At 42.6% G+C, this 20,930-nt stretch overlaps 3 protein-coding genes across 3 annotated transcripts; 1 reads left to right on the top strand and 2 right to left on the bottom strand.

Moving 5' to 3' along the window:
* Positions 1-840: 840 nt before the first annotated feature.
* On the bottom strand, positions 841-3,359 carry tmem35 (transmembrane protein 35). Its single transcript, XM_068587664.1, has 2 exons — positions 3,180-3,359; positions 841-2,268 (listed from the first exon to the last, which is right to left on the bottom strand). The coding sequence occupies exons 1-2, from the start codon at positions 3,297-3,299 to the stop codon at positions 1,903-1,905; spliced, it is 486 nt and encodes a 161-aa protein (XP_068443765.1). The 5' UTR covers positions 3,300-3,359; the 3' UTR covers positions 841-1,902.
* A 475-nt stretch (positions 3,360-3,834) lies between these two features.
* arl13a (ADP-ribosylation factor-like 13A) lies at positions 3,835-8,513 on the bottom strand. Its single transcript, XM_068592302.1, has 10 exons — positions 8,447-8,513; positions 7,215-7,322; positions 6,834-6,904; positions 6,485-6,737; positions 6,225-6,330; positions 5,914-6,119; positions 5,696-5,804; positions 5,081-5,357; positions 4,880-4,996; positions 3,835-4,772 (listed from the first exon to the last, which is right to left on the bottom strand). The coding sequence occupies exons 1-10, from the start codon at positions 8,464-8,466 to the stop codon at positions 4,717-4,719; spliced, it is 1,323 nt and encodes a 440-aa protein (XP_068448403.1). The 5' UTR covers positions 8,467-8,513; the 3' UTR covers positions 3,835-4,716.
* A 4,001-nt stretch (positions 8,514-12,514) lies between these two features.
* On the top strand, positions 12,515-20,849 carry xkrx (XK related X-linked). The gene is made up of 3 exons (XM_068595771.1): positions 12,515-13,078; positions 18,597-18,856; positions 19,145-20,849. The coding sequence occupies exons 1-3, from the start codon at positions 12,726-12,728 to the stop codon at positions 20,026-20,028; spliced, it is 1,497 nt and encodes a 498-aa protein (XP_068451872.1). The 5' UTR covers positions 12,515-12,725; the 3' UTR covers positions 20,029-20,849.
* Positions 20,850-20,930: the final 81 nt, after the last annotated feature.

Here is a 20,930-nt window from a genome sequence, read left to right on the forward strand (position 1 = left end):
CAAAGAGAAACACAAATTAAGATTTGAGAACCTGAACCTTTAAAACAGGGTACACAATTGACTGATTGATAATTAATTAATCGACTAAGGCATTCCTCACAAACAGACCAAATAAAACCAAAACTACATGTGCTAGAAACACTTTCAAACCAAATGGTCAGAAAATGACAGACATGAAAAAGTGGAGTAGGTGCAGTCTCTGTAAAAATGTAGTCATTGCTGGATTTATTTATATGTTTTCGTGTTATTCAAGCTGCAAACACCATTGACTTTCCCCCCAAACTGTAACTGACCCGTAGTCCAGTTTTTACACTTCGGGGGAGGAGCAGGGGCAAAATCACTCCATTTTGTCTTGATGGCAAGAGATATAACAGAATGATCTTTGTGTCTAAGTTACGCTGTTTGTCTCTTAGTCCCCAGTTTTGGGTTCTACCATGGGCTTGGGCCTTTTCTGCCCATAGGGTGAGACTTCAAATTCTGCTGTCAGACTTAATCAAAAAGTACATTTTCTAAATATATAAATTAAATCAGGGTGTTTCCTCCATGACACTTATTCAAAGCTTTACACTAAATTAAAATGTAATTAATATCACAGCATCCTAAAATACCTTACATTCTTGGCTTGTGAAACTGGGGTTGAGTTCACCAACCTGTCATACATTAAAATAAACAAATCCCTTACAGATAGAGACAAGCATTGCTTATCTTGGCCGATAAAACTTTGTATGCAGTTTATGTACTGATGTGATGGAATTAGCTCGACAGGGACTGCTTGAAATTATGACAAGACTAAAACAAACAATTTCACAACAGCAACCCTTGCCATTGAGCAAATGAAACAAACTTAAGTCAGTTTCACCTCCAATTCTTTATTTTAAGTATATCGTTTACAGAAATATTGTGAATCTTAAAACTTACTGACAGGCTTTTGAATGTGAGATATTGTCCCCTAAGCAGATGTAATAGGAATACCTTTTAATATCTTTAGAGAGAAGTAAAACCAGACTGATCAGCAAAAACTTCAAGAAACTGTGAATACATTTAAGACTGAATTACAAAAGGTAATACTCAATTTTTAAACAGGGAAAAATACTTTAGATTTGGTTGTTCTGTTGTACAAGCCAGCAGCAGCCGCCTGAGGCAGCAACCGCTGTACTTCCCAGCTAAACAACTCCACTGTGGTCTACTAAACTGAAAGGAGAAGGAGGGATGCAGCTAATTTATTTTGGGAGAAAAGATTTCATGCGCACTGCTACAAACATGTAGGCCTTATTGAGATGAAAAATGAACGGAAATTCCTAATTGTTTCTTTCTAAAATAGCCTTCTGGAAACACTGCACAAAACAAAGATGTAGATATGTCATACTGGTTAATGTATAGTAGAAAATTGTTTCAAAAGTGTTTATTTTCATTGATTTTCTATACTCTTGACCAAATGGAACATGCTTGAACTATTGAAATTCATAAATCAGTCACTCCTACATACAGTATAAAAACAAATTAGAAAAAAAAAACAAGCTAGAAAGATTCTTTCATGAAAAACACCATCCACAAATCAATTTGTAGCATAAATTATATGAATACTTAATTAAAAACAAAACACAGTGTAGGGCTATAATAAATAGGTAAAATGGATTCACTATTTAGACCATGATTCGAGCTCAAGAGTTTCCACAGGTATGATTGTCCATGTAGAGGATGCATGGATCGGGAGTTCTCAGTTTCACAGTAAGGGTGCAGAGGAGTAGGTAAGAGCAATCAGTCAGCTATTTGGATGGGACAGGAGATGGGTGTGTGTGGGGCGTCATTACAGGAAGTGACTGATTCCTTAGATTCACAACAATCCATAGGGGCGCACCAGGGTTCCCTTTGTTATGGCTTTGACCAAGGTAGACGAGGCTCTTAAGACTGCTTGACCTTGTTCTTTTCCTGGTCATTAACGTGCTGTTCCTCTCTGCTGTCCTCTCTCTCCGGCCGGTCGTCACTCTGGCGGGCAATAAGCAGTCGGCAGGTGAGCAGAATACCAAAGACCAGAGCGTGGGCGTAGCGTTTCAGGGGGTCTCCCACTAGCTGGTGGAAGAACAGGACGGCGAGCATGACCAGCAGCAGCAGGAAGTTGGCCACATCCTTAGGCCGGCCCGGGACAAGGGTGAGCACCACACCGCAGCCCACCTCCAGGGAGCCGATGATCTTGCGAAGCAGGACTGAGCTGATACCAATCTTTTTCAGGCCTGGCAAAGCCTTGGCGTAGCTCTTGTATGCTCTTTTCTGAAAGGACAAAGATCTATTTCAATAGATTTCACCTTTAACTCAGCTCATACAAACTCACATGGGTGTCTCTTAAGCCATTTAAGGGCAATGTAATGTTGGGTCACCATTCAATCACACAAGTCAAGTGTTTAACGGTCACATGCTTTTATTTCATCACTGTGGTTGCACAATTACTCTTCCACCTATTCCTCCCTGGTCCAATAAAACCTATTAACGTATACCATTTGTACAAATATAATATAATATGAGCATATTAGTTTTTTTTAAAGCCTAAATGCATGTCAGCCATCATCTTCCATATTTCAACATCAGCACTGGCAGGTGCATCATAGAATTTGCTGAAATGCGCCGCCATTGCTCTTTAGCTGTTGGTCTTCATGTTAAACGAGATGCTTTGCAGTGACAATCTATACGCTACAAGGAGCATGGGAACATTTCGAAATGGGTTCATTATCCAGCTCGTTTGCACCATTCAGCTAAATTAAAACATGTGTGACCACGAGGCGTCCACATGCATCCCTGCTCGGGCGTTCACCAGCCGACGTTAATTGATGGACACATTTCGGATTATTTTTACGTGCAGATTCACTGATGTTCCCCGTGTTCATAGCGACATATTGTCTGGCTTATCGTGAAACACCCAGGCTTAGCCCATGTGCTAACGGTGAGTGCATGCAATAACGTTTCAGCAGGTCTTAACGTGATGGAAATGAACACATGCTTCACAGAGGCAGAGAGGAAGAAGAAGATGTCGATTTCAAAAGCGTTCATTTTGTCCTATATTTTACTATCGAGGTCAGCGTCACATTATTCGAGCCTGAGAGCCTTTCGTGTCTGCAGCCAACCCAGAACAATGGCCTTCACCCTCTCACAGACGGGATAACAGTGTATCGCTCAGACGCACTCACCATTTCACTGTATGCATCTTTGCTTAGTCTCGGGGTGAGCTTGATGGTCCCCATGAACACGAAGAATAAACCCAACGCGAAAGAAAGGGCCACGATAGTAACTGTCCTTGGTGAGGCCATCTTTCGCCACCGTGCGTGTGCAGCAGGCGCTTCCCACTGAAGTGAACGAGAGAGTTGAGGTTTCCCACTTCCCAGTGAGGATGCAGCAGGGGGCGGGGCTTCTGGGTGGACGTTAAAGATGGCGTCGCGCGCATCCTCCCCCGTCAGCCTCAGCCTCAGCTTCATCCGGTAGCCGGGCTCCCATGGTGGTGTTGGAGACGTTTTCAGTTTGTTATATTTAAATTACCATATACAAAAGGCGTCATATAGTTCAATATTAAATACAATATATTCTTATCAAATCCATACCAGTTGTGTGTTGTCAGGGTTCATACACATTTTGACCAATGAATATATATATATTGACCAATGAATATATATATATATATATATATATATATATATATATATATATATATATATATATATATATATATATTATTATTAAAGACATTTTATTGGAGGTAGAAATATCGCACATGATGAAAAATAAGGTCCCACATACACCAGTAAGTAGTGGAGACATTTTAAGCTTCTCCAGATTTATTTGCCACAATGCATTTGCAAGGAAAACTCATCATGATCACTCAACAAACCTCAAGTTATGTTCATGTTTAGTCAGTTAAAATAACTGCATTTTGTCAAAGACAGTACAGTCAATACTGAGAAAAGCTGCTGCACTAACCCTCAAATCTGTTGGGCCATCTGGTAAAATACAGATCCATTTCTCCAGATACAGAAAGTTAATTGTGGATTATAGAAGATGGTGAAGATGACTGGAAGGCTGCCATGGAGGACTGTCCTCGGGTCAGTACACTTTAAGAGCTGAGATCTGACAGAATGATTAGAAAACTACAAAAACCTACGGGGAAACAATAGACCCCAGCTTAGGATTTATAAAAAATATTGTTGTTTGCTTGTTGACTGTTGTGTTTTTTTTAAATCTAAATAACTTGTAGCATGTACTTACTTTGCTGTAAACACAATAGACATGCCATGTCAGTAGTGACAAAATGTTTAGTGTTATTATCAACAATGTTAACTTCTGGAAAGAGTTCAAAACGCATAAGAAAAGGATACAGTTTAAAAAAGTTCAAAAATGATGATTCCCTCACAACTGCATAAATTGTTTTGTTTTTTTGTTTTTTTTAAAAACTCTTAACATTTTGGCCAGGTACACAATTTTAAATTTTACTTCTGATAATATCTATTTGTTATTTATAGATTCATTTTCAATGATTTTCTGTTTTCTTTTTATATATTATTAATACATCATTATGCAGACCTGCCCTTCACTACACATTGGAGTTTGCAGTTTCCCTCCAAAAGTTCAGGGATACGGCCTGTTGTGGAAACAAGGTGATGAAGACGTAACAGGAGTGAAGTGATGCCGTGTGTCCGTGTCCCGCTGCCGCCGCCACATCCTCACACTCTATGTTCACTGCCCCAGCTCCTGACGTTCCCTCAGAGCCAGCATGGCCTTTCGGTAAAGATCTGTCAGGGAACAGGGTCATCTTTATAAGAAATAAAGCTGGGATTTCATTAATTTTTGAAAATGTCATTGCATTTAAATGGCGATGCAAGAAGTGGACGAGGCTCACCGAAGGTTGCAGACAGGTCCACAGGTTGAGAGTAAGCTTCAGACATCTCCTCTGTGTTGATCTTGTTCTTCCTTTTTACTTTGACAACTTTCTTCTTTCTCCTCTTTTCCTCTTTACCTAATTATAAGATACAGTGAATATTAGATTTCCATTCTGAAACAGATTTTTTTAAAATGTTGACAATAAATGACTGTTTTTGACCTTGTGGCGGCTTCTTGTTGTTGTCCAGTGACTCTGGCTCGTCCAGAGTCTCTTTTTTCACTTTCTTTTTGCGTTTGGATTTGTCTTTTTTTGGGGGGATCAGGGCACTGCTGGCTTTCTCTCTGTGACCAGAGTTTTCTTGCTCTCCTCCGTTTCCGTCACCCTCCTCTTCCTCCTCCTGCTCATTTGCTTCTCCTTGGTCTTTTTCGTCTTCCTTTTCCTTAACGGGCTTCTTCTTCTTCTTCTTTGTGTTCAGCTTCTTTTTGAGAGTGGTTTCCTGTAAATGGTATAATTCTGAGTTTACCATTTATAAACTGTACCATAATTTTTACATCACATTATCAAGCAAACAAAACAAAACATAAGGTAACAGTGGACATTGTATTAAAATGTATTTTACAATTGGTCCTCCCTATTGGTAAAAGCATTTTGCAAAACTTTAGAAACATCGCTCTATACTATGTAATTTAGTTAAACACCACACCAAAGTACATCCTCAATATTAAAATGTAACTAATATAAATTATCATCTTTGTAATGGCTAAGCAGCTGATTGCATTTGATAGTGCAGTATTTGGTGTAGTTTTAAGAAAGAGATTAGGATATTTTCCTGACCTTTTGCAGCATGTTTCGAATGGGTTGCAGCTTTCCTTCACCCTTTGTCTTTTTCTCCTTTTCTTTTGGCCGATGAACTTGGTGAAGATCTGACTTGCTGGATTTCATTCTGAGGTGAGAAAACATTGAACATAAAAAGGACAGATAATGCTTTGGGTTTATGTTGGTCTGAAATTGCATGTGTAAAAGAACGCTATGACTGTTGAGGGCTCTCCTACCGTTCCCCCTTGGTTTTTCTGCGAACTTTCTCTGTTTTCCAAGTCTTTTCCCCCTCTCTTGGTTCCAGAGGCCTCTTGCTGTCCTGGACTACGCGGCTGCACAGCTCGTGGTAATCCAGACAAACTGCACGCAGCAACCAGCGAAGGCCCCGTTGAGTCTTTCTGTCCGACCAGCGTCGCAGGTCCATTAAGGCAGAACAAGGCTCCTGAGAGAGAAAAGAGGACGGTCCATCTGTCATCCATCGTCTGCTTCAATTCCTCCGTGAGATTCGGGTTTGTTGAGTTAGCATTTTTATATTTTTAACACTTACAATATGGCACAGAGAGCGGCTCTGGTTGACCAGCTTCTCCAGTAACAGAATCTCAATCAGCTCACTTCCCAGCAAAGCGTTTATTTTGTCTTGTTTGTTGGCCAACCTAAAAAGAGAAGGTTTCAGCACAGGCCTGAGTCACTCACACCAGCCTCACAGTTATCCACTCGTTACGTGTTTCAGAGGTTCCCTCATCAGCCCCCAGAGAGCACTGTTTACATTGTGCATGATATTAGTTTGTAAGTATAAAGTATAATTACACTAATATGGGTTTTCCCGCCACTCTCGGTTGCTTCAGCAAGTCAGAGAGAACCTCCTTGACCTCCTTTATCCTCTGCCTGTCACTGGAGTCCACCACAAAGATTATCCCGTGGGCCTCTCCATAGAGCTCCCGCCAGGCTCCTCTCGACTCCGCTGACCCCCCAACATCCAGCAAGGTGACCTGGTAGTTCTCCAATCTCAGCTCACTTCGGACGCAGCCATTGGTGGGTCCAGCTTCCGCACCAAGGGGGACTGAAAAGAACCGGAAGTAAAACACAGGTCAATCATTTGTTGTGTTGCCGCTTGAACAATTTTAGCGATAAATTGGTCTTACAGTAACTGAATTACCTCTTAACATCCCTCTGATGGAGGAGGTTTTTCCTGCTTTGTCAAGACCAACCACCAGGATATTTACTTTCCTTCAAAGAAGCATGCACAATATATAGTTTGATTTAAAAGAGCACCATATAGCTTTAATGAACAACTGTTAATTAAATCGGTCACCAGAAATCACGCCAGGTGGCATCAATGAACCTAGTATGAGATGCAAATTCGAATTTGCACAAATTCTAAAAGAAAGAGTAGTCTAGTTGCTTTTCTGTACTAAATGCTTGCTCACTTTTGTTTGTATTTTAAATGTGTGTTTGTTTAAGTTGTTGCATCACAATTATGGGCATTGCATAACTAATTACACATTTCACTCATTTTTAAACATATGTTATTTGCTACCTGATTGGCTCCTGTATTTTGGAGAACCAGGTGCAGCAGTTGCTCATCAGGTTGAACATATTTACTTGAGGTGAGCACAGCGGCCACCATCTTTTCTGGAACTGGTACCTGCAAACAGATGGTCAACTTAAGTATGACACACGCGCACAAAAACAGGGCCGGCCGGTTGAGTCATGGGGGTCACGGCCAGGTCCAACACAAAGATGCTTTGTGTTGCTGTAGAAGACTTTTATGGATAGTCAGACGTCTGGGTGATGCTTTGATTACCTAATGTCTCTTTCTATACACTCTCTAATTAGCTGTAGAATCATTCTTAGCTCACTTTCTGTTCAAAGCTTATTTTCTCTAAGTTTTTGGATCAAAATAATCAATGATAATGGGAGATTTCTACCATGTATAAGGAGCTATGAGGGGTTCTCTCAAGTTTTGTTGTACACAGCAGCAGGTGTGTCTGAGGTAGAGGGGCCTTGTGCTAAAAAAAGACACATTAGTTGGTCCAGTGCATCTGTTCAGGCTCCGTAATCTGATGAAGCCACTTTAGAATGGCTTGCTTTTACAGTATTGCTGACAAGCTGTACCACTTGTTGTGGCTGTAAAAGACACTGAGGTCATCACCACGTACACTCAGTAAGGACGCACATGTTTGAGAAGAACATTTTTTATTGGTATCTCATACCATTCAGAGCTTTAGTATAAAAGTGTCAATATAAATGCAACATCCGTCCACAGTACTAAACCTGAAGTTGTGTGAATGTAAACGATTTCTGTGCCTGCTCGGTGGAGATTTAAAAATAAAATGTAATGTATGTTCAAAAATGTGTGTGCATAATAGGAAATATTATTTTAATAAGACTGGTTGGTTCTGATCCATAAGTTTATTGAGGTAAATATGTATGTTGATTTTAGTGAATTTAGCAGAAATAATACCCAGTAGAGTGTGATACAAAATCCCAATGAGCAGAACTAATAGCCATGAACAACCTTGTGATGTTAAAGATAAGCCAGGACAGCCGACCACCAGTAGATGACTTTGTGTTATTCATTTAAATAAATTCTATATTTGTGTTTATATTGATAATATCTTCTAAAAACATACCAGTGCACCAGGATCATTGTAATAAAACACTACAAACTAAGTAGACACGAGTAATACTTGATATTACTAACTGATGTGCACTATTTAATATGATTTAAAAGACTAATAAAATAGAAGAAAAGTAAAGAATACTTACAGAAGTAAGTCTATGTCCATGCATTTGTTTGGATGTTTGCCTCTACTAACATCTTGTTACCTCCTGCTACTAAACTAATCAGGCTCACGGTAAGCCTTTAGTCACCCCATGTGGGAGGCACAACCTGGGAAACGTTGTATTGGTATTCCCACCAATCCCAGAGTCCTCCGAACCAATCGCTAATCCCATTGGGTGGCGTGGTTACTCTAGTTAGACCAAGCGAAGGTGCATGTATCCGTCCAGAAGAACCAAGGTGTCTTGTGGTGTGATCTGTGACGTGCTGTGACCTCCTGGCAGTGGTAGCATGCAGAGCGTTTGGACAGATTTAGCACAAATTTAGTCACTGCGGGAGATAATGATATCATAACCATGGTGACTGGCGGGTGGTGTCACGCTACAGTGCACATCAGACAAGTTTACAGGGATATATTTGGAACTGAAACTATATTTTTTTATGTGTATAAGGTTCGTAACTAACTAACAAGCTATTGTGTTTATTTCAACATGTTTTGTGTTTATTTCAATATGTATTGATGTGTACTATGTTCATATGTATTATGTTGTGGATTTTCCATTTTATTCTATTTTTTTCTCCATTTTCAGTTGTTTTCCATTTGATCACCTAGAAATGTTGCTGTCAAATAAACTTTCAGTGTCGAAAATTAAGAGGGGAATAAACAAGATAATAGTTCAAGTGAAAATGCATTTGATAAAGAATGTTGAGTTTATTTATATTAGACACATTTTATACAAAAATGAATTAAAATTGAACTCAAATAAATATAATTATTTGACTGTAAATATAGGGTTTCAGTTGCAACAGTGGTTCACTAACATTTACAGAGGATCAGCACATAACATAATGTTTAATGCAATTAATAAACCTGTCCAACACATCCTGTAAAGCAGCATGAGCCACTAGATGGCCTCAGAATCAAAGGCCAGAGACGGCTGTGCACTATATAGTCTCTGTAGATTATCACGACTCTGTTTTCAAGTCCTTGACATGCTCAGATAAATGAGGCTACATTTCAGTCTCCTCAAAGCTGAACACACATATCTTTGATTTGCAGCCTTGAGACACAGCACTGATTTATTTTCATTGCTTAATATTTATATAGAAAAATACAAATAAAATGAACAGCAGACTACTAAGCACAGCTTTTGCGGATACAATTCAATTATAGATGTTTGGGACTTGGCGCAGTGGTTTGTGTGCAGGCCTTATCTTATTATGTCATTAAACCAACATCCAATAAGGCTCCGCCGTCCTCTGCTGAGTAGACTCATCCCAGCCCTGCGTCAGCTGACTGACACACACACACACACACACACACACACACACACACACACACACACTCAGCAAAAACAGCAGCAGCTGAGGACCACACACCCCACATTGCAAACATGTTTCAAAGGTCCCGGCTGCTAATATTGCATTCTGGGTTACAGCTGGACTACTTCACAGCTCCTGTTAAAACACATTAAAATTAAAAGAATAGTTTAATATTTTGGCAACTATGTTTATTTGCTTTCTTGCATTGAAAAATATGAAGAGAAGATCAAAGCTAATGTCATGTCTGTATGGTAAATATAAGGTGAAAGCCAGGACACTCACGTTAGCTTAGCTTAGCATAAAGACCTACCGGCACCACAAATGTAGTTATCAACACTTTATTTCTGGTTTGTTAATCCGTACAAAAAACAAAGTGTATAAAAGTCACATTGGGGTTTTACAAACGTTTACGTGCCAAGCAACCCCTGTGAAAATGGAGCATTATTGTTGTTTTTCCCGTGTGGATAAAACAAGAGTTGCTGGTAGGTTTTAGTACCTTTGGACTGAGTCGTGCGAGCTGTTTGGCCCAGGTTCCAGACCTTGCCCTAAGTTAACTAAGCTAAGCTAAGCTAAGCTAACTATCGGCTGGCTGTAACTTCTTAGTTAACATACTGTATGTCCCCATCGTGCCATCGTCTCTTCTAACTCTCACTAGCAAAGACATCCTTCCCAAAATGTGGAACTATAACGTCAAAGATAATTCAAGACAAAGATTCTTGAGAAAGAATTTGACACATAACAGTGTAATTATTTCTATGAGTGCACCATGCCTGGTAACATTGTGCACATGGCTGGTGCAGTAATGAGGTTTCCGTCTATCACTGGCCCATGTCTCTGCAGAGCACACAGCCTCTGCAGTCTGAAGTCACTGACCCACACCACTGCTTCACCAAACACCTGCATAAGTAATGACATGCCTTAGGTTGTGTCGACCACTAACTTATGAGACCTGATTAGACAGAGAGGTTCTTTGAGTTGAGCTGTGTTGGAACTGTAGCACAGTTTAGTTTAAAAACGGAAAAACAGAAAGAGTGACATTAGTTAACTGAAAAGGTTAAAGTTATTTTTCAGTCAAAATAAGACAGTTTATCTAAAGTGACAGGTCATGTTGACACCAACCACAACAGAGAATAGTTTTGCAATGGAAATAGTGTGTATATTACTACAGATTGTGTGCTTCTCATGCACCTCCCAAACGAGAATCCTTGTTTGCATAAGTTGAGCAAACATCAAACTGGTTCTGTTCTGGATCACACAAAGTTATCATTGGCTAATGAGTATTTAGCCTTAACAAATCGTAAAAATAATGAGAAATGCCAGTGTGAAAAACGGATAAGAAGATGGAGTGACATTTTAATATTTGATTCACTGTGTGTGTGTGTTCTGCCACCTGCTTGTGTGGAAGCTTCACTCACAAGCCTGCAAGTCAACAAGGCCAAGTCTTCCCTGCTCGTGGGAACTAAAAATGGAAGCTCAGAGAAACTGATCTCTCTTTGCTCGGTCTACTCAGTGCTTCCACTTGTAATCAACAAATACAGGATGTAATGCAACTATATCGCATGTAATGCAACTACATCGCATTTCTCACTGTAGCAGTTATTTTGGCAAAGGTAGAGAGCTATAAATAGAATAATAAATTGTAGTGTTCCTCTGAATTCATAATAAATCCTATTTTCCTTACTGATTATTGTAGTTATTTCAAATGGACTGACATTGTACAACATTGATCCCCTCCTCTACTTTCGATAGTATTAGAAATATTAGCAGCAGTACAGTAGTTTTCAAAGGCACAGTGACCGGTGCTAGATATCACATGGTGGGCCGCTCAAAATAGCCCGACCATGCACCAGATACATTTATACACATTTCCTCAGTTTCTATTTATACTGTTTCTGTATAATTCTCTACACGTAGTCCCTGTGACCCCTTCATACAGTTCGGTGTCATGTATTTATCTGCCTACAGCGCAAGCAGACATTCCTCTTTTTGTTGTTCTGTTATTACAATAGTTTGGGGGGATTTATCTTTCCTTTTATATCCATATAACCATCCATTGCACATTTTCTTCCAAATACAGTAATAGCACCTTTCTGTACAGTTTATTAATGACTTGTAATGTGTACTTTATAGTACCTTTCTGAAGAAAAGAAAGAACAATATATACATATATTATCTTTTTTAATCTGATGATTTATTCATATTTTTTTTATCTGATCTCGGCACCCAAAACCGTATTTATTGTTGAGTTAAGTTCCATCTTATCTTACCTCTAATCTCTCTTACTTTGAAGGCAGCCGCCCTTTCGTTTCCGGTATCGCCCTGCGTGTTTCTGGTCGACTTAACGCAGCTGTTGCGTCGACAGCGCATCAGAAGGCTGGACCCACGAGCTGCCAGCGAACAGCACCGTCAACCTCAAACTACCTGCACAGCGACCCTACAGCGGGACGGAGCCCGTGTGATTTTATATCCTAATTGAACTCATTTTAAAAACGACTGACGACCTCCGGGTTGGGACGACGACCGCCGGGCGAAAGTCTACTATTTTAAAAGTGCTGCACGACAACGCTGAACATTCCCGATCCTAAAGTCTGTCGGTGCAACAACAACAGTGATATCACTGCAGACAGCGAGGTGCTACCATCGGGATTAAACCGGGTGGGGACGCCCGACGATATACGAGACAACAAAACAAAAGCTTTTATTTCAGTGTGTGTGTGTGTGTGTGTGTGTGTGTGTGTGTGTGTGTGTCTGTGTTTATGGAGTGGCGGCCCAGCCGATTGTTGCGTTACAACGCGATGTGAAACCAGCGATGATCAACTTGGTGGAAAGTTGGGAGAGACGGCGGATAAAGGGAAGCGTCCACAAAGTGGTGTTTTTGGGAGCGTGCTAAGGCGAGTTGAGTCCAAACCGCCCCTTCGCGCGCTGACCACGTCCGACGGCAGAATGTGCGAGGTGACCGTGGAGGAGCGGGAGATCTCCGACGCCGATCCGCAGGAGGAGTGCTCCGCCGTGGCGGGGAGCGGGGTCACGCTGGTGGTCAAGCAGAGCCAGATCCGGCCTCCCTTCGGCGTCCTGCTGGCCACGGTGCTCTACTGCGCGGAGTTCGTCAGCGCCGCGGTGCTGTGCAGCCTGTACCGCAAGACCGACGATGTCATCTGGCTGGGCTTCACCACCGCCTTCATGCTGCTGCCCGCCCTGCTCATCCAGTTGACGCTGACGTTCATCCACCGGGACCTGGGTCGGGACCGGCCGCTGGTCCTCTTCCTGCACATGCTGCTGCTCGGCCCTCTCATTAGGTGGGTCAGGTGGTGGGGTCGTGTGATTTTTTTTTTTTTTGTAGGGAAATTCACTATAAATCTTTTTTTTTTTTTTTTTACAACAGGACGTTTTCTCGGAACACAGTAATTTCAGATACTTGAAGGTGTTAAAACCAACGTTTCAGCCAGCTAGTGGTCGATGGGATTGATAGGAAATCGCCTAAAACATAAAACAAAGTCAGAAACATTGAAGTCATGTCTTCAAAAACTTGCATTATTTTTTGTTAAAGTAATGTTTGTCTATAATTCCCCAATACCATTTGTGCTGCAAACATTGAAAAATGAATTGAATAGGCGATAACTATTTTGAATCGATCAAGTAAACTTTTACTTGTTCCACCCTCTCAAAATGAGGATGTTATGCTTTGTTACTTGAACATAAATGATTGTAAACTTAATATATTTGACTCTTGGAAGTAAACATCATGGGCCCTTGAAAATTTCTGACATTAATTCAAAAATGATTAATTGAGAAAACTGACAGATTAATCGATAAAGAAAGCAGCCCCACACCCTACCGGACATGCAACGTCCACTTTCCATTTGCAATGCAGTAAAATTGATGGCTGAAATACAAGACAGTCTGTGTGTTGAGTGCACAGAAGCACTGACTGTCAGTCCCCATCCATCAGCATCCTTCTGTTTACTTCATCTACTACATTTTCTCAAGCACAGTCATTTGTAATGGACTGCTGCAGCGTCATGATTTTTTTATACGCACCGAATAGGAATCGGACGTGTCACTCATTAACGGCATCGGACCAGGTGCAAGATCTGTCCAGTGTGATGAACAGGAGGGACGACTGAACACAACAACCCTCCACGTCGTCAAGTGTTGAATAGAGAAGTCAAATATCTGAGCCTTTTCCTTTCTGAGCTTCTTACAGTCTTCAAAGGTCTCCTTGGGTTGTTTGGTCCCAGTTGAACCCGCTGTGGTCTCGACTCTTAAACCAATGCGTCAGAGCTGGTATCCACCTTGGTGACACATCCTCTACGTTTATGGGTTGTACGCCGCCACTCAGTTTTATGACCTTATATCAAGATAAAGGCCTTCGGTGCTGCAGACCAGGCCCGTGTTGGCTCTCCAGGAGAGGAGTTGTAGACAAATTTAAATTTTACATCTTGTTTATGTTGTTAAATTCGAAGCAGAGGAAGTGCATTGTCTCTTGTTGAGGAAGGTGTTCAGTTTACACAGCACACTTAGATGTCGGTTGATATCAGCTCAGGGACCTGTTTGGTGAACCGCGACTCATGCAGGAAGATGTAGGCGGAGACTTAAGTTCTCTGATATTCAAATATACAAGTCATACTCTTTTTTTTTTTTTTTTGCTCTGAACTTTGACACGTCGACAGTGAGCCCTGAGGTGTCGCTCTAAAAGTACACTACAATAAGAGTTCGTTGAAGGGTGTGATCATTAGACAGGGCTATATTTTCAACTTTGCCTCTGGTCCTCTGCAGGTTTACGTGCCTCAGGAAGAGTGCTTTGCAAGAGAAAGTGTTGCTAAACCGCTGATAAATAACTGGATGTGTGGCTCAGCTCGCAGTGCACCCTAAAATCTAACCGATCGGGTACATTTAAAAACAATTTTCAGGTATAAGATCAAAGATGGAGAATGAATACAGACAAAGAGAGAAGAAGCACTCGTTGCAATGTCATTCAGAAGACAGGAAATTATCTTATCTTCAATGCTGAGCTAACAGGTTTGATTTCAGAGCAGCCATTGTTTAATGGAGCCTGTTCAAACCAATACAAGTCTGTATCTTTTTTAGCATACAGCACACGACTCACATACTTTCTGTGTTACACGTTGTGATAACAGCCATTTGAGTCAAAGGTGCTTAACAAATCTGGACAATGTAACAGTGTCCAGCAGGAGAACAGACTTCCTGGACCACCTGCAGCTCCAGAGTCTATTTCAATCTTGAGTGGGAGTGTTAGTCAGAAAAATATGTCGGCCATATTTAGGCTGTGAGGAACTGGCAGCGCAACAAGAGCCGTGGATTTGTTGATGACCGTCTGAACTTCATGTATGACTTGTGACTTATCGTTCAGGGAGACTTTTATTTTGGAAGCTGAAGAGGTCTGATGTTTGACTCACTTGTGTGGGGGGAAAAAAATCTGAGGCTGTGCAGAAATGATCTCACCAGACCTTTTTTGGATCCTTATCTCGCCTCAAGGCTACATTAACTGAGTTGCATTGTGGGAAATGTAGCTGCCATGTGGAATGAAAAAAAAAGAAGCGGATATTCTGGTTCTGCTGCATTGAATTTGATCATTTCTTTTTAAATCTGTCCCCCGGGAGTTCGACGATGTTATAGAGTGCAATGCTATAGCTTGGGGCGTAGCCTTAACATCACTTTGCTATTGAATTAGAAAAAAAGAATACAATGAAAAACAGGAAGAGCGCTGTGTTTCAAATCAATATAGGTGCTTCCGTTAGTACACATCCTCGTAGTACACAGTGTAGTCAGTGTGTAGGAATGTATTCACGAAAGCTCCTATATTGAGATTAGCAATATATTAATTAGCAAGGAGGTACTTTGGTGAATTTCAACATGGTATTGTCTGGTGGTATTCTTCTTCTTCTTGTTCTTGGCAAATTGTAAGTGGACGGAGCATTAGCGGCAACATTTGACCAAAACATTGGCGCGTTTGCTCACTTGACAATTGTACTAAAACTGTGAGACGGTTCCATTTTTGTGAGTGGGAACGCACTTATGCACCCAAAACAGCAAGTGTAAGTATGGAAGAGCGCAAACCGAGTGAAAGCCAGTGGGATTCATCCTCTGGAGACCATACACATATGATAACTTATCCAATAGTAGTCTGGGCCTCACTGCCAGACCCAAAAAACCTCACTGCTCCTAAAGGCTAAAAACAAGGGTCGTCCTCGGGACAACGTCAGCTGCTGAATCCCAAAAGCAGCCTTTCTTCCTGTCATCTACACGAGGTCATGATGCTGCACGGGCCTTTGCTCCACCTGAGAATGCTCTGCTCGTGCCAGTGGTTGTTGAATCGCCAGTAACCTTAAATCCTGCGTCTCTAATGTGAGTTTTATGAACATTTTAATTCTCTTTGCAGTTATCCTTCGTTGCACTAAGCTGTGGCGTCTCTGCTGTTTTTATTGCGACAGTGAAGCCGGAAAACAAACATTTGGGTTTGCTATTACAGATCATTTAGTTCTCTTTCGTTCTTGATTTTTTTCAGTGTTATTTTGAGCGCTTTGCGTTCAACGCTGTGCCGCTGTCAATAAATAACCTCTGCTCCCTCGTGCTTCAGAGGGGAGGTTTCCTGTGTGACTCGGGGATGGTGTAATATGCTGATCTTGTGGCTGCGCAGTCAAACACACCGTGTCTGCTCTCAAAAGCGCAATTTCAAGTCACATCTTCTCCACATAACTGCATGAGGAAGCTTTTTAAAGGCCTTGTTTTGGTCGCATCGGAGTCGACTAGAAGACTAGTGGCGGTCGGGTTATTTGCAACTCGCCTTGACTGGCCTCCTTAAATACATGAAGCGGGGACAGAAACTAAATACTGTGATTACTCTGTCAGTGTGGGCCAGTCTCGGCACGCAGAGCGTCAAGGCTTTGTGTCCGTTTGTGATTCACAAAGTCTCCGCAGTCAGACGAGGCCGTGTTAGTGTGAGCGCGATGAGCCTGATGAGGTAATCCCCGGTGACCGAAACAAGAGGATCTTGCTAAAGAGCCGCTGAAAGAATTTCCTGAATACCTCACCGCCCTTCAGCCAGAGGAAACAATTATCACAGGAGTCTCTTGGCTTCTCTCTAAAGCCAGTTCCTCTTTGTGTCGTGTTTGTCCCATCAGACGGTTGTTCTCGCACGCTGAGGGCGCACACGTTCAGACTGAGCATCTTGTGTGCATTTCCTTTTTAGAAATCCATAAGTCATTTCCTCAGAAGTCCGCATATCGATTCTCTTGGCTAATGCAGTAGTGGGCCCCGCCGTTTCTTTTTCCCCTCCCCGAAGTGAAATTCAGTCTGAATCCTGAGTGCACGCTGGCTGAAGTTCAGCACCCTCACTCTGCGTCCTCAGCGCCATTGCGCTGCCAGGTTTCCAAGGAAAGGGTGTCGGTCAATGCTGCTGTTTCTCTATCATCGGCCTCGAGCACTAAAGCTGAAAAGCCCTCATCTGTCTGTGGCCATCAGTCTGGGAGTGAATGTGTTTAGAGAGAATATACGAGCGTGCATCTAAATAACATTTCCCCGGAATGTTTGGGTCAAACTAAGTTCAGGGACGAGTGTGGAAGCTTGGCACTGTGCCACGATTACGCTGCAAGTAGAGATTACAGTTTCCCTTCGAGCAGCAGCTGAGGCAACATGTCCGACTGCTGACTCGGGAGAGTCTGCTCAGCACATGGTTGGATCATGGAGCAATGGATTTCTGTGGGATTCAACTCTTTGGTCCAAAGTTGGAGATTTTGGAACAAAAGAGGACATTCCAGCACAGGGATGTGAGATGTAGCGCTGCAGTGGGAATCCTCAGAGGGCGAGGTTTGTGTTTTGTATGCAGATGTGCTGCACTGTGAGATTTGGGTCACTTTACAAGCGCTATTAAAGGATTATAAGGCAGACATTTTGTTGTTGGCAGGTGGAAACCTTGTATTTCCAGTTTAGGTAGTCAGCTTGTTGCAGCTTGAACAGTTGGTTCGGAAATTATTTTACAAATGTGTGTCCTTTGGGACAAAACCAGTCTGGAAGCATTTTGATATGTTCGAAACCTAGAAACAATTACATTTTCCAAATCTTTCCTCAAAGTCCTACACAGAAACCTCTCGCAGTGAAAAGTACGTTTCCCTCTTGGTGAGTAGTGGTTGATTTCAGCCCCCTGGGCTGAACACACGGAGCATTTACCTTGCAAACGTTAGGAGAACCACACCCTGAGATTTTCTGTTGATCCGCCCAGGCCTCTGGGAAACTGTTGACGTTTCTTTCTACTGACTGCCCTCTGGTGGATTCTCTGTTCTGTTTGTTTAGCTGTGATTTCTAACGATGACAGTGTTTATCATGATGGATCCCCTATGTGAGATAACATTTCTGAGATCAGTTGTGTGTGTGTGTGTGTGTGTGTGTGTGTGTGTGTGTGTGTGTGTGTGTGTGTGTGTGTGTGTGTGTGTGTGTGTGTGTGTGTGTGTGTGTGTGTGTGTGTGTGTGTGTGTGTGTGTGTGTGTGTGTGTGTGTGTGTGTGTGTGTGTGTGTGTGTAAAATATGGAATATTATAACAAGCTGCAACTTGAAAACAAGCTGCAACAACATATTGCTGTTATATAACCGCTGTTCATTTTGCTTTATTCTACTCTTTTTTTTTGTAACTTCACAGCTTTTAATGCTCCTTCATATCCACACGGTGATGAGTGTATATTGATGTTTAAACCCAAGACTTCGTGTCTCATTGTGGAAACTTAACCATTGCACTGCACTGCCCTCTGTTGGTGTGAAAGTGTTACTCCACTCGGAGTCACTCTCTGATTTCCTCCTCAGGTGTTTTGAGGCTCTGGTGATCTATTTTAAGGCGGGTAAAAAGGAGGAGCCTTACTTCACCATCTCCAGGAAGATCAACCTGATGAAGGGTCAGGGCTCGCTCATGGAGTGGAAAATCGGCCGATCGGAGCGCAACCTGGCCACCCACAGAAACGCCTTCAAACGCACCGCGGTCATCCAGGCTTTTCTGGGGTCCGCGCCTCAACTGACGCTGCAGCTGTACGCCACCATCCAGGAGAAATACTTACTCCCTGCAAGATGTAAGCATGATGGAGGGGTTAGGGTCCATGCTACTGCTCCCCTGTACGAGTATCTTATTAAAAAAGCACCACTTAACACGGTTGCACTGGGAATTTTATTCCTGCCAGGGTTGAAGTACCTGTTGATTTGAGGTTGACAGCTGATTTATTTCAGGAGTATGACTTTAAGTGAATATATATTTAATTATGATACGTTTACATTGATAATTAGAACACGAGACACTTGTCAAAGGTGACGTGACGCTGTTGATCAAAAGGTGACGGGCGTCCGGTGTTTGTCCTCCACAGTGGCTCTGATGATCATCACGCTGATCTCCATCACGTACGGGGCTGTCGTGTGCAACGCCCTGGCCATCCAGATCAGATACGACGACTACAAAGTGCGGCTGCGCCCGTTCGCCTACCTGTGCATGATCGCGTGGAGAGTCCTGGAGATTGCCACCCGGATCACCGCTCTGGTCCTCTTCAGCACGGCCTTGACCCACTGGGTGATCCTCGTCGGCATGATCAACCTGCTCTTCTTCTTCTTCCTCCCCTGGGTTGAGTTCTGGGCCCGGAAAGGCTCGCTGGCCCAGGACGTGGAGAAAAACTTCTCCAAGCTGGGCACCACGGTGGTGCTGTCCATGTTCACGCTGCTCTACGCCTGCATCAACACCTTCTGCTGGTCGGCAGTGCAGCTGGACCTCTCCCACCGCGAGCTCATCGAGAGGAAGCAGCGGTGGGACCGTCTGGCCATGTACTACACGGGGCGCTTTGTTGAGAACTTCGTCCTCGTCACGGTCTGGTACTTCTTCAAGTCGGACTTCTACGAGTACGTGTGCGCGCCGCTGCTTGCCGTCCAGCTGCTGATCTGCTACAGCCTGGCCGTGCTCTTCATGCTGCTCTTCTACCAGTTCTGCCACCCCTGCAGGCGCCTCTTCAGGTACAACGTGCACGACTGCCTGCACTGCCTCTGCTTCCGTCCGGGGAGAAGGGGAGCGGCTGGCCGGCGGCAGAGGCTGAAGCCCTCGTACTCTACCGCTGCCACCATGGTGCTGGTGCCGGAGGAGCCGCTGGAGCTGCTGGACCCTCAAAACTCACAACCTCTGGACCTCACCAGTGCGCCGAGAGAGAGGGAAATGGCCATTGTTGAAGACTTAATGGAAGCTGAGAACGGCTTTGTGGGGAAATAAATGACATGTTTCTAATGTAGAAATGCATCTCAGCTGCAGGCTGCTACACAGAACAATACCTTGAGTACTTTAACACAAACACCAGAATGATTGTGTGTGTGTGTTTTTTTTTAAGTCAGCAAAGCGATGAACTATTTCCCCCGAGTGCACATAACTTCATTACTTTACGGTTGTGGGAGGGATTCATGTGGAGTCCTGACGGCTTTACTGCAGGCAACTACTTACACTTGGGGCAGAGCGAGGCCTCAGTACACCAAAGAATGTAGCGCGTCGAGATGTGCAGCAATGCACAAAGGCCGCCTTGAGAGAGCAGCAGTGGGTCAGGTACAGAACTGAACCAGGTGTGCGGGAAACATGCCAAGACTGACCGCTGACCGGGGCACCCCCAGTTTACTTCATTTTGGGGAACTCCCACCATGAGCGCTGCCTTTGCACACGTTTGCATCTGCACTTGACGGACTTTCTTTTTTCTTTCTTTCTTTTTTTTTTTTTTTAAAGCAGGAGGACAAGAGAAGCCAAAAGAATGTATCTTCCTCCTACCCAACTACGTAAACCTTCTGCGATGAATGCCTTGTATTGTTCACTGCTCGGTCTGGTGATTGACAAAAACAGGTTTTAGTTTTACAGAAAATATTTAAAAATATGTCAGCCGTTGATGAAAACAGTGTGGAGTGTCACGTGTGTTAACCTCCAGTTGATGCTTTATCCTGACTGGCATTAAATTAGCTTCTACTTTATCAAAGTTTATGTTTTGTCATCGTTTGTTTGTTCAGTGCCTTGACTACTATTGTTTTACTTAAATAATAAATAAAATAATCTGATGTTGATACAATAGGGATTGTTTTTTTTTACTTCATTTATGACTGCTCACTCCTTGTTACTCACACAATAAATCTTTTATA

This window comes from Clinocottus analis, unplaced genomic scaffold (genome assembly GCF_023055335.1).
Source record: "Clinocottus analis isolate CAN_PGR_092001 unplaced genomic scaffold, fCliAna1.0.p SCAF_10, whole genome shotgun sequence".
Lineage (NCBI taxonomy): Eukaryota > Metazoa > Chordata > Actinopteri > Perciformes > Cottidae > Clinocottus > Clinocottus analis.